The 13,367-nt window shown below is 43.5% G+C and overlaps 1 protein-coding gene across 17 annotated transcripts in view; it reads left to right on the top strand.

Moving 5' to 3' along the window:
• Positions 1-13,367, top strand: part of ARHGAP32 (Rho GTPase activating protein 32) — a 562,915-nt gene that overhangs the window by 503,598 nt on the left and 45,950 nt on the right. For 13 of the 17 annotated variants that reach the window (XM_068240358.1, XM_068240357.1, XM_068240361.1 and 10 more), the window contains one exon: positions 6,482-6,586. The exons of the other annotated variants lie outside the window; for them this stretch is intronic. In XM_068240358.1, the coding sequence (XP_068096459.1) occupies positions 6,482-6,586 (105 nt within the window). The remainder of the gene's footprint in view (positions 1-6,481; positions 6,587-13,367) is intronic. 17 annotated transcript variants of the gene reach the window in all.

Raw genomic sequence — 13,367 nt, 5'->3', positions numbered from 1 at the left:
ATAGATCATTGGGGCGGTCTGTGTGGCTGATATTGTGGTGAAACCCCTCCCATAGTGGGATGTCATGACCAAGGTCCTGACAGTTTGCTGTCTGTGAACCTTGTTACATTGTGGGAAAATAAAAGCCTCTTACAACTGTCAAGCAAGCACCGCCACCCTCTGTGCACAGAACTGTCACGAACATTTCGTACACATCACCTGGGAGAACTAAATATGTCACTACTAGTGTTGTGCACAAAGAGTAGCTACAAGCATGTTGCTACTTTTAATCGAGATTGCATCAGACTATCTTAACCCTTATCCAAAGCATGCATCTTATATACAGGACAGCACATCTAATACTGGTTAGGAATTGGCTGACCGACAATGTCAATGTAAGCCTCACGTAGTGGCCACAGCATCCTACCTTGGTTTAAGGATGGGTTGGCACTTGTGGGAAGTGGCCACTCATATTACCAAAGAAGTTAAGCTGGTGAAAGAAGGCAGGATGGAACTTAAGGATATCTTTGGCAGGAGCCAAAAAAACAGAAAATGGCTGTAATATTTTGCCTGGCCTTTTGATTCTTTGAATCAGATAAGACAGATTTTCCAGATAAGAAAGCCGGAGGGTATCTGGAAAAGATGTACCGTGCCCACGGACAGTTGAAGATGACAATCATTTATGTCTATGTAATATCTAAGTGTCATCTTGCTATGTATGAAAAATGCACTCTAGAGTCCTCAGGATGTACGTAGGCTCTAGAGTGACTTGGTCTTGTCCACACAGTATTATACATACTGATCGGGAATAGAAGTACCCCATCAGGCCTTCTGCTAGAGATGAAAGTGCCTGATTATTTTTTAAAGCTGTGCAGTTAAATAGTAGTGCACATGTTAGCTAGTTAGATGGTGGGTAGTTTGTCCGTTTCTTACCACAAAGCAATTTCATCCAGAAGACTGGGGGCCTCATGCATCAAAGTGTCAGTACTAATAACTGTCACTTCACCCCAGCCGCCAATCATTTTTAGGCTTGATCCTTGGAATGCGATGGAGATATGTGAAGCTCTATATACTCTATAATCTCCAGGAGAAACCTCAGAGATAAGATCATGTATTAGGCCACCAGAATTTCGGGGCCGCTGGCACAGCATGCTTAGTTATGTAAAAAAAACCTTTATGAAGTGAGGAGCTGGGAATAACTGAGTGATCATTATGTTTTGTGTTGGAAACACTTACCTGTCACTGTAATTAATCCTAATTTTAGCAGAGGAATTGTATAAAGAGAAGAGTACTTGCACATTTGCTGGTATATTACAGACATGATTATAGACATTTCAGTCAGGTCAGTGTCTTTGAGCTTTTGATGGGCAGGTTGCTTAGCTTGAGCCTGGTACACACTTTTAGTTATGATTAGGCAATCTCTGACCAGTTTTACCACCTCCATGTAGGGTCAACAGATAATGATTCCTCTGAGCAAATGGTGTAGGTAAACAGTCTAACTACATGGAGGTGGTAAAATTGGTCAGTGATTGGCCAATCATAATTGAAAGTGTGTACCAGGCTTAAATGGTTGTCTGAATTGTTGCATTAAATTAACACATCGTCTTCATGTTCCACTTATTGTATGTGTGCAGATTTTTTCTGATGTAGAGGCAGAATCTTTTCATCACAGTCAAATTAAAAACAGAAGTTGTTGAATTCTGAGCACAGATGTCCTTTAGTAAAATTAGAAGTGTTACTTTTGTTACTGCATTTTTAAATTTAAAAAGCTGTTTTAAAGCTGTGCTTGGCAGCAGTACACATTTCCATAAAAATGGAAGACCCTTGCAATTTACCAACTTCCTGTTCAAAATGTGAGGTCTTAAAATCCCACTTCCTGTGAAGAACAAGTCTATAGAGTGAAGTGCGGTGAAATGTTTATATAGTTTCCAAATCTGGTGTGTGCTTTAGGTGATGTGCTGTTTATAGTGAATGTGATGCTTTATGCAGTGGGTAACATGCTGTTGTTTATAGTTAATGTGATGCTGTGTGCAGTAAGTAACGTGCTGCTATGTATAGTGAATCTGGTGTTTACCTTAGATGATGTTCTAACGCTTATAGTGAATGTGATGCTCTATGCAGCAGGAAACATGATGTTGTTGATGCTGTGTGCAGTAGGTAATGTGCGGTTTCATATATATAATGTATGTAATGCTATATACAATAGGAAATGTGCCGTTGTTTAAAGTGAATGTGATGCTATATGCAGTAGGTGATGTCCTATAGTGAATCTGATGCTAAATGCTGTTATATACTGTATAGTGAATATGAATGCTGTATGCAATAGGTTATGTGCTGTTTATAGTTAATCTGATACTGTATGCAGTAGATAATGTGCTTCTGCTTATAGTGAGTAAACATTAGGGAAGTACCGCTATACAGTGGAATGGGTCCTGTACATGCAGTTGGTCAGGTGCTGTACAAGGGGTGGTGTGTGCAGTAGGTTAGGTGCTGCTATCTATAGTACATGGGCTGCTGTGTGCAGTAGGTCAGGTGCTGCTTTGTATAGTACATGGAGTGCTGTGTATAGTACAAGTGGTGCGGTAGGTCAGGTGCTGCTATCTATAGTACATGGGGTGCTGTGTGCAGTAGGTCAGGTGCTGCTATCTATAGTACATGGGGTGCTATGTCCAGTTGGTCAGGTGCTGCTATCTATAGTACATGTAATGCTGTAGGTTAGGGGCTGTTGTGTATAGTACATGGGGTGTTTTGTGTAGTAGGTCAGGTGTTGCTATTCTATAGTACATGGAGTGCTGTGTGCTGTAGGTTAGGTGCTGCTATATATAGTACATGGGGTGCTGTGTGCAGTAGGTCAGGTGCTGCTATGTATAGTACATGGGATGTTGTGTGCAGTAGGTCGGTTGCTACTATTTATAGTACAAGGGGTGTTGTATGCAGTAGGTCGGGTGCTGCTATGTATAGTACATGGGGTGTTGTGTGCAGTAGGTCAGGTGCTGCTATGTATAAGAAATGGTGCATTGTGTGCAGTAGGTCAGGTGCTGCTATCTTTAGTACATGGGGTGCTGTGTGCAGTAGGTCAGGTGCTGCTATGTATCGTACATGGGGTGTTGTGTGCAGTAGTTCTGGTGCTGCTATGTATAGTACATGGGGTGTTGTGTACAGTAGGTCAGGTGCTGCTATGCATACCGTAGTAAATGGAGTATTGTGTGCAGTAGGTCAGATGCTGCTATATAGTACATGGGGTACTGTGTGCAGTAGGTCAGATGCTGCTATGTATAGTACATGGGGTGCTGTGTGCTGTAGGTCAGGGGCTGCTATGTATAGTACATGGGGTGCTGTGTGCAGTAGGTCAGGGGTGCTATGTATAGTACATGGGGTACTGTGTGCAGTAGGTCTGGTGCTGCTATGTATTGTACATGGGGCGTTGTGTACAGTAGGTCAGTTGCTACTATTTATAGTACAAGGGGTGTTGTGTGCAGTAAGTCAGGTGCTGCTATGTATCGTACATGTGGTGTTGTATGCAGTAGGTCAGTTGCTACTATTTAAAGTACAAGGGTTATTGTGTGCAGTAGGTCAGGTGCTGCTATGTATAGTACATGGGGTGCTGTGTGCAGTAGGTCTGGTGCTGCTATGTATAGTACATGGGGTGCTTTGTGCAGTAGGTCAGGTGCTGCTATGTATAGTACATGGGATGTTGTGTACAGTAGGTCAGGGACTGCTATGTATAGTACATGGGGTGCTGTGTGCAGAAGGGCCGTTGCTACTATCTATAGTACAAGGGGTTTTGTGTACAGTAGGTCTGGTGCTGCTATGTATAGTACATGGGGTGTTGTGTGCAGTAGGTCTGGTGCTGCTCTCCAAAGAACATGGGGTGTTGTGTGCAGTAGGTTAGGTGCTGCTATCTATAGTACATGGGCTGCTGTGTGCAGTAGGTCAGGTGCTGCTTTGTATAGTACATGGAGTGCTGTGTATAGTACAAGTGGTGCGGTAGGTCAGGTGCTGCTATCTATAGTACATGGGGTGCTGTGTGCAGTAGGTCAGGTGCTGCTATCTATAGTACATGGGGTGCTATGTCCAGTTGGTCAGGTGCTGCTATCTATAGTACATGTAATGCTGTAGGTTAGGGGCTGTTGTGTATAGTACATGGGGTGTTTTGTGTAGTAGGTCAGGTGTTGCTATTCTATAGCACATGGAGTGCTGTGTGCTGTAGGTTAGGTGCTGCTATATATAGTACATGGGGTGCTGTGTGCAGTAGGTCAGGTGCTGCTATGTATAGTACATGGGATGTTGTGTGCAGTAGGTCAGTTGCTACTATTTATAGTACAAGGGGTGTTGTATGCAGTAGGTCGGGTGCTGCTATGTATAGTACATGGGGTGTTGTGTGCAGTAGGTCAGGTGCTGCTATGTATAAGAAATGGTGCATTGTGTGCAGTAGGTCAGGTGCTCCTATCTTTAGTACATGGGGTGCTGTGTGCAGTAGGTCAGGTGCTGCTATGTATCGTACATGGGGTGTTGTGTGCAGTAGTTCTGGTGCTGCTATGTATAGTACATGGGGTGTTGTGTACAGTAGGTCAGGTACTGCTATGCATACCGTAGTAAATGGAGTATTGTGTGCAGTAGGTCAGATGCTGCTATATAGTACATGGGGTACTGTGTGCAGTAGGTCAGGTGCTGCTATGTATAGTGCATGGGGTGTTGTGTGCAGTAGGTCAGGTGCTGCTATGTATAGTGCATGGGGTGTTGTGTGCAGTAGGTCAGGTGCTGCTATCTATAGTACTTGGGGTGTTGTGTGCAGTAGGTCAGGTGCTGCTATGTATAGTACATGGGGTGCTGTGTGCAGGAGGTCTGGTGCTGCTATGTATAGTACATGGGGTGTTGTGTGCAGTAGGTCAGGTGCTGCTATGTATAGTGCATGGAGTGTTGTGTGCAGTAGGTCAGGTGCTGCTATGTATAGTACATGGGGTGTTGTGTGCAGTAGGTCAGGTGCTGCTATGTATAGTGCATGGGGTGTTGTGTGCAGTAGGCCAGGTGCTGCTCTGTATAGTACATGGGGTGTTATGTGCAGTAGGTCTGGTGCTGCTATGTATAGTACATGGGGTGCTGTGTGCAGTAGGTCAGGTGCTGCTATTTATAGTACATGGGGTGCTGTTTGCTGCTATCTATAGTACATGGGATGCTGTAGGTCTGGTGCTGCTATGTTTAGTTCATGGGGTGCTGTGTGCAATAGGTCTGGTGCTGCTATGTATGGGGTGATATGTGTAGTAGGTGGAGTGATTGTGTGTATCTAGAAGGAGCTGCCATGCAGATAGACAAGACATGTTCATTCCTATGCAGCACGTGGCAGTTATAATTACAGGGCAGAGTTGCTAGCACTGGGGTGTGATCCCTGGGAACCTCTGGATACTGGAAGCCTGAAACCAGGTGTGAGTGATATACCTCCTGTCAGATGCACTGTCACAATGGCAGTTTCTGTTATTATACAGATCCTGGTTATATATCCTCTTTCCCTCCTTCCTCATAAGTCAGGAGCTGTCAACTGCAGACTACACAGCTACCACCTAACTTTATCCACTGCTCTTGGTCCTGAACCCCACAATACTGTTTTGCTTTAGTTCTGGATAGTGTAGAAAATGGTACACAACTTTTGTGAGATATACGTTGCAGATACTTTTTTCTTCTTTACCTGTCCCAAGGGCCTCCTAGGAACGTTGGAGCTTTAATATTAACATGCAGATATATGCCAATTAGACACAGCATAGGTCTGACAGTAGCAATTGGTAGGGCAGACAGACAGAATGAGGTTGCAAGAGAAATGCAAGGGCAGGACAGGTCAACCTGGGAGCTCATCGTGTGTTTGTAGGTTTGTGTTTGTCAGTGCGATATACAGGAGAGATGAACAACAAGGTGGACATAGTTAGGTGAAAGCATAGATGAGAGGAGCATAGCCCATGGTGAAGTGCGCACAGTATTTTGAAGTATGGGAGTAGAAAAAAAAAAGTCAGAATAGGTGCCATGGTGGTTGGAAGGATACATGAGGAATAGATGGGTAGGTAGTTATTAGGCATAAATGGTGGTTAGAGGTTAAACGAGGGGGGATAGGTGGGGACTAGGAGAGGTGACATGGTTTATCAGGGTCAGGAAAGATGCCATTGGGAGTGAAAGGATATATATGGGATGGATAGGTCAGGGAGGGGGGGCTATGTGAGAGTCAGGAAACATTACTTTGGGGTAGAAGATAAGGTGTGGGTGGGCAATATAGATGTGAGCTGATATTTGATTTATAATCTCTTGCTTTTCCATGTGGGCTGTAGGAGAACAGGTCATATTTCAAAACTAAGGTCACATACACACGCTAGAGGGTTCTCAGTCGAGACAGTTGGTTAAGGTCGTCTCGGCCAAGAATATAGCAGGTACAGCTTCCTCCCTAGAGAGAGATTTGAAGCACTTGATTATCTCAGCTGAACACCTTGTTCTCCTTTTTACCCCCTCCTGCTCAAAACAGCTGCACTGTACACTGCGCAATCGTCCCTCCATAGCAACAGTGAGGCATCAATACAGCGCTCAGCCCTGAACTGTCACCCAAGAGATGAAGTCCTGATCCCTGCAGGTGACATTTTTCATGCATGCATATGTACCTTAATAGCTACCGTAATTAACTGACATGTTAATTAAACACTAGTTTTCGAATGTCATTAGCCCTGTACAAATTTCAGCCTTCTTATTCTGTTTCATCAAAGTGATAGATTTTGAGATTCTGGCCATTATATTGTGGAGGTGGTGATGGTTTAAGTGCGAGTGCTGTGGTGTATGTATGTATGTATAGGTCCTCTGAGTAGACTGCAGCTTCCTACAGTCTAGACAAGGATGTGTCTCAGAAACGTTTACACAGTCACAGCAACACAGTGTATATACAGCCTCAAAGGGAGCTGAGCACCAAATTTTGTGAATGTATATAAAGAACCTCTCGGCTCTCGCTAAGGGAGAACCTCCCTGAGGCCCCGTTTACACTTAATCAGTTGGTTTGCGTTAGTGCGCGCGTTGGTACGCATTTTGTCTATAGCAGTGCATTGGGAAGAAGATTTCAGTTAAAACGCGGTTAAGTGGGAACTGTTCTATAGGAAAACATGGGCATTACTTTGAAAATCAGTTTTCTTTAAGTTATAACTGAGAGCAACTCATTAGGGGTAAAAGGGGCCACAGGGTTTTTGGGGGGAGCAGCATGCATTTACTTACCTATGGGGGCTGCTTTGAATCCAACCATCTACATGAGGGCATCTATCTTGCTTTTTCTGTGCTGCAGCTGGCAATAGCTGTAGTAATGTTGCATGTCCCTAGTCCCTGCAGTGCATGTAGTAGATATAATCCATTCATGTGATTACATCTGTAATGTTATTACATCTTTGTGATGCCTAAACTAATTTCCCTTCTAATTGTAACCCCTTCCTCACACCTAACCCTAACGTGTTAACCCATATCGGATACTTAACTGTAACCTTTTAACACCAACCTCCCTTCCTCACACCTAACCCTAACCTCCCCTTGTAATCTATGTCTAACTGATAATGCAAACCAATACTAACTTTCCGTGCCCATCTTCACTCCAGTGTTTGGCGACAAATTCTTACACCTCTTCTCAAATAAAGCACAACTAGCTGACAAAATGTTGGCAAATTAAAGCTAGCCATACACACTGCGATTTATCCTGATATGGCAAACTGATTAATCACTCTCTCTCTGATCATAATCTGATCAGATTGAAATCAATTCCCACCACACACAGTACATCAATATTCAATAGATTTTAGCAAATATCTATTGAAAATCATTTTAACCACAATCTTGCACTGTTCGGTGCAGTGCAACACTATGGCCAATCGATCGACCACTGCTCCTACCCCATCCCAGATCAATCAAAAAAAAAATGTAAGTTATATTGGGAAGGACTAACCAGAGCATGCATGGGAGGAGATAATGTGTGAAGAAGGGATAATTAAATTATCAGAGGTATGAATGTGGAAGTTGGGGTTGTATTTTTGTATTGTGAGGAAATGTAGGTGAGACATGGTCTTCAGGGGCGTATCTGGGTAATATAGCACCTATGGCAAACACTGAACTTGCTCCCTCCCAGGTAGAGCCCCCTTCCTCTCAAAAAACAGCATCCTTTCTCACATACATTTGTTAGGGTTTCCTTAGTTCTCTGCCTCAGAATATTGCCAGTTTCTTTTTTGGGAAATATATCTTCTTATTCCTCCTCTGTACTCTATTCTAACACTAACCTTCCCCTCTTTTAACACCTAACACTAACCTCCCACTCTGAGGTCCCACTCGGTTAAGGAGGGGGGCAGGGCTGTGGAGTCAGTCGGAGCAATTTTGGGTACCCGGAGTCGGTAGTTTAAATAAACTGAGATTCCGATTTGCAGTGTGCAGGGAGCAAACTGCAAATCAGAATCTGAATCGGATGTAAAAACTGATTAAAAAGCGGAATCTGAATCGGAATCGCGTGCAGTGTGCAAGAGGCCTAAAGGGGCACTAAAAAGCGAAAAAACGGTAACATTTTAAATATGTGCAAACGTATACAAATAAGAAGTACATTTTTTCCAGAGTAAAATGACCCATAAATTACTTTTCTCCTATAATGCTGTCACTTACAGTAGGCAGTAGAAATCTGACAGAAGTGACAGGTTTTGGACTAGTCCATCTCTTCATAGGGGATTCTCAGCAAGGCTTTTATTCTTTATAAAGATATTCCCGAAAAAGGATTTAAACAATGATGCTGGCCGGCTTCCCTGCTCCCTACACTGTTTTTTGGCAGTTGGACAGAGCAACTGCCATTTAAGTGCTTTTGAAAATAAATATATCCCTGCGAATCCCCTATAAAGAGATGGACTGGTCCAAAACCTGTCACTTCTGTCAGATTTCAACAACCGACTGTAAGAGACAGCAACATATGAGAAAAGTAATTTATGGCTCATTTTACTCTGGGAAAAATGTACTTCTTATTTGTATGTGTTTGCACATATTTTAAATTTTACAGTTTTTCGCTGTAGTGACCCTTTAACTTTTATCTGTAAGCTGCATCACTGCTGTAATGCTGGGTACACACATTACGTTCCCGCATCGAATGCACCGCTCGATTCCCGACTATTTGATTATTTCCGCGCATTTCGATGATTTTTAGGTCGAATGCCATGTAAAGTATGGCAAATTGACCAAACAATCCATCGACCCGCGAATCGGACATGTCGGAAATAAACAAATCGACGGGAATGGAGTGTGGGAACGCAACGTGTTTACCCAGCATAAGACTCTAGACTCAACTGCTGTGTTTTCCCTAGATACCAAAGTTTAATATGCCCCTGGATACATAAATCTAGAAGTTATGGTCCCCTAGACATTCGGATTAACCCTTTTCCTGCCGGACGGTTTGTCCTAAACGCAAACATCTACTGCTAAGCAGTTTTTAGACATTTTGCACTCATTAGGTTTACTTAGGATTTTTGACAAGAAAACCAACATGAAATGAGACATATTATATATTGTTTTTTCCCTAAGTGAAAAATGTTTAAAAAAAAGTTAAATAAAAAATAAAATATTTTTCTGTTTGTTTTTTTTTCAAAGAAGAATTACATTTACTGACAACAATGTTACTGTTTGTATTCTGCTGAATCCAACAATACCAGATATGTATTGGTATCCCACTTTTCCTGTCCTGGAATAGGTATGCCAGTACAGGTAGCCAGATATCGGTGCAGCCAATATAGGTAGCCTGGAATAGTTGCGCCAGTACAGGTAGCCAGATAAAAGTGCAGCCAGTATAGGTAGCCAGGTATAGGTGGATCAGCTTATTTTGGCGCTCGGCTCTCAGATCCAAAACAGGGCGCCCCATAGCAGCAATGTTATGCTACGCAGGGCACGTAGCGGTAATTCGGGGCTCTGGCAGCCCCCGAATTACATCTCCCTCCGAGTTGCGACAACTCGGAGGGGGAATAGTATTTAACGCCGCCTCAGTATTTTGTGGCAGCGGTGAAAGCCGTCATTCGGCTCTCACCACGCGGAAACTGAGCAGCGCCGAAATGACATGCACCCAGGAATAGGTGCCGCCAGTACAGGTAGCTAGATATAGGTGCAGACAGTATAGGTAGCCAGGAATAGGTGCCCCAGTATAGGTAGCAGATATAGGTGCCCCAATATAGGTGTAGGTGCCTCCAGTATAGGTGGCAGTTATGGGTAGCAGGTATAGTTGCCCCAGCATAGGTAGTAGGTATAGGAGACCCCAATATAGATAGCAGGTATAGGTGCCACTGCAGGAGGGGGGGCGATATCATTCTCCCTCCCTCTATATGGGGCCCCCCTCCTGTGGTCTCCTTGAGTAGCTGGAGCAGCGGTGCAGTGTGTAATTACTCATCCAATTGCTAGCTCCATGCTTCATTTCCCCCGCCCGCAGCAGGAACCTCTACCTCTACAATTCTGTAGGACGCAAATGTAATCACGCATCATACAGGAACCAGGAAGAAGAGAGGAGGCGGCTGCCGGCGGGGGACATGCAGCATGGAGGAGCGACCAGGTGAGTAATTACACACCGACAGCTGGCTCCAGCTATTCAGGGAGGCAGAGGAGGGAGGAAGGAATGATGTCAGCACCTCTTCCCCCTGCTTTTTGCGGCCAAAACTGCTAAATAACTTACTGGGTACATTGCTGGTGGCAGTTAAGGCATTTAGCTGCCACAACGTACCTAGTACGTGCTTGGCAATAAAAGGGTTAAGTACCCATATGCTTTAAAATTAAATATATAGTCACCTGCTTACATATAAAAAGAAGAAAGTAGTCACATGATTAAAGATAAAAGAATCAAATTGTTCCATGCTTCCAGATCAAAGAATCAAGTAGCCAGGTGCTTCCAGATAAGTCATCAACTTGTGTGGTCACAAGCATCCAGATAAAATAATTATGTAGTCACACGCCTCCAGGTAAAATAATCTAGTCATTAAGTAGCCAGGTGCCTCATGATAAACAAATTAAATAGCCCTACATACATAATTTAAGTAGCCATGTTCCGCAGATAACAGCATTAATCTGATCTGAGGTCTGAGTGACGGGGAGGTATAGCAGGGAAGCACAGGAGCAGGCATGGTGCTGTAACGCCCATGGCATGAGCCATGCCTGCACCCCTAGATATGCCACTAATGGTCTTTGAAGTTATTTAAAGGTAAACCATATTACTATAAGTTGAATTTGATCCTGAGGTGAAATGGAAGCCAGAGTACAGATCTTCAGAGAGGAGCTGCAGATGAAGAGCAATGGCAAGGGCAACTAAAGGCCCATACACACGTCGGATTTTTGCGAACGACCCGTCGTTTGAACGTTCCGTCGTTCAGTCGTTCGCACGTCAAATCCGACATGTGTACAAACTATCGTTCGGGTGATAAGACTGGTTTCCAGTGATCCGCCGGGCGGATCGCTGGAAACCAGTCTTATCACGCGAACGATAGTCCGTACACACGTCTGATTCCGCGTGCGAATGACTGAAGGACGGGACGTTCAAACGACCCGTCGTTCAGAAAAATCCGACGTTGTGTATGGGCCTTTAGTCTCACTTTAACATTTGTAATGAATTGCAAGGTAAACATCTTGAAAAGCTAAGTACTGTACAACCATTCAATAACTCTCACAAGGAAAAATCATTTTGGGAACGGCTATTTTACTCTATGGAGAGGTGAGAGGAGGTGCCCTGCTGCAGGGTCTACTGAATAATTAAATAGAGTTCGCTCATTAGTGGTCCAGCATGGTAGAACCCTATCAATGTTGTTAATGGCTTCGGGGACATCTCTATTAATACTAGATACAACTAACATAAGTAGCTATAGCAACAAATTGATGTAGCTCGGTTAAGGAGAAATTATATTTTATTCAGTTTAACCAAAGAAAATAAATAGATCTGGTGTTTTTAGGCACCTAGACAATTCTCAGTTAATTCAGAAATACAATCAGAATATTGAATAATCAGGGAAGTCCGTGAACATGGATGATGTAGATCTTTGTGAACTTTAACAGTTGTAAATGAGAAAACCATCAGCAGCAATAGGAGGAATAGGCCTGGTTAAGAGCTTATTTCTGTATGTTTATTTCTATTATCATGGCTATGTATATCATGTTTTATAATAAGATCTCAGTCTCGGTTTATAACTACTTATTGGTGTGAGTTTTGTTTCCACTTCACATAAGTAAATAGCCGTGTTTTCTATGCACTAGTGTGCTTCTGACGTTGAGTTTCCTGATATGAGACTGCTGTACTTGGCAGTTTCTATCACCTGTAATTAAAATCTGGCTTTGTGTATGGGGCTGGAGGAGGGTCTGTTTACACCAGCCTTCTGCATATTTGTCCTGAGGAATAATTGGGAGAAGCCCAGGCATGTAAAGCCTGTATATTATTATGACCTCTGCCCTGGAGAATCATGTGACCCACATCTAATCAGCTGTGTACTGATGGTAAGCTCTATTGTGTAAATGATTCACTAAATAATCTGCAACAGTATGGAAGTGCAAAATTTGAGTAGAGACACATTTTACTACACATTACTACGACAATTTGACCTGTATGATTCTCAGAAATAAAAAAAAGAAATGGCCCCAGAGCACATCTTGCTAGTGCACTTATTTCAAACAAAAAATTATGAAAATACAGAACAGATCTGCAGAAGCTTTGGTGACAGAGAAAGTCCAGGTGCAGGAGTGTAGGCTTTATCCTCAGTCCAGGATCGCAGGTCCACAGATTTTGTCCCCAGTCTAGATTGCAGGAGCACTGGTTATTTCCTCAGTCTAGACTATCCCAAGTACTAGATTGTTGGAGCACAGCTTCTGTCCCCAGTCTAGGACTGCAGGAACACAGGATCTGTCTCCAGTGTAGGACTGCAGGAACATAGTATCTGTCTCCAGTCTAGGACTGCAGGAACACAGGATCTGTCTCCAGTGTAGGACTGCAGGAACATAGGATCTGTCTCCAGTCTAGGACTGCAGGAACACAGGATCTGTCTCCAGTCTAAAGACTGCTGGAACACAGGCCCTATCCCTAGTACAAAATTGCAGAAACACAGGTTTTGTCTCCAGTCTAGGACTGATGGAGTGCAGGCTCAATAACCTATCTAGGACTGCAAGAGCATGGGTGGCAACGAATGTCCAAAACTGCATGAGCACTGTTTTTAGTGACAGTTTGTCCTTCAAGTGCACAGAAAGCAGAGACAATGCAGAACTGCAGAGTAGAGATGGCCCAAACTGTTCGCCGGTGGACAGTTCTTGGTGAACTTAGGCCGTTCACATTTAACGCACATTTTTTTGTTAAAAATTTGCGTTTACATTTATTATATTAAAGCCACTGGCCACCGACTTTGGGG

Source organism: Hyperolius riggenbachi, chromosome 6 (genome assembly GCF_040937935.1).
Source record: "Hyperolius riggenbachi isolate aHypRig1 chromosome 6, aHypRig1.pri, whole genome shotgun sequence".
NCBI classification, from domain to species: Eukaryota; Metazoa; Chordata; class Amphibia; order Anura; family Hyperoliidae; genus Hyperolius; species Hyperolius riggenbachi.
This window is presented reverse-complemented; position numbering and strand designations above follow the sequence as displayed.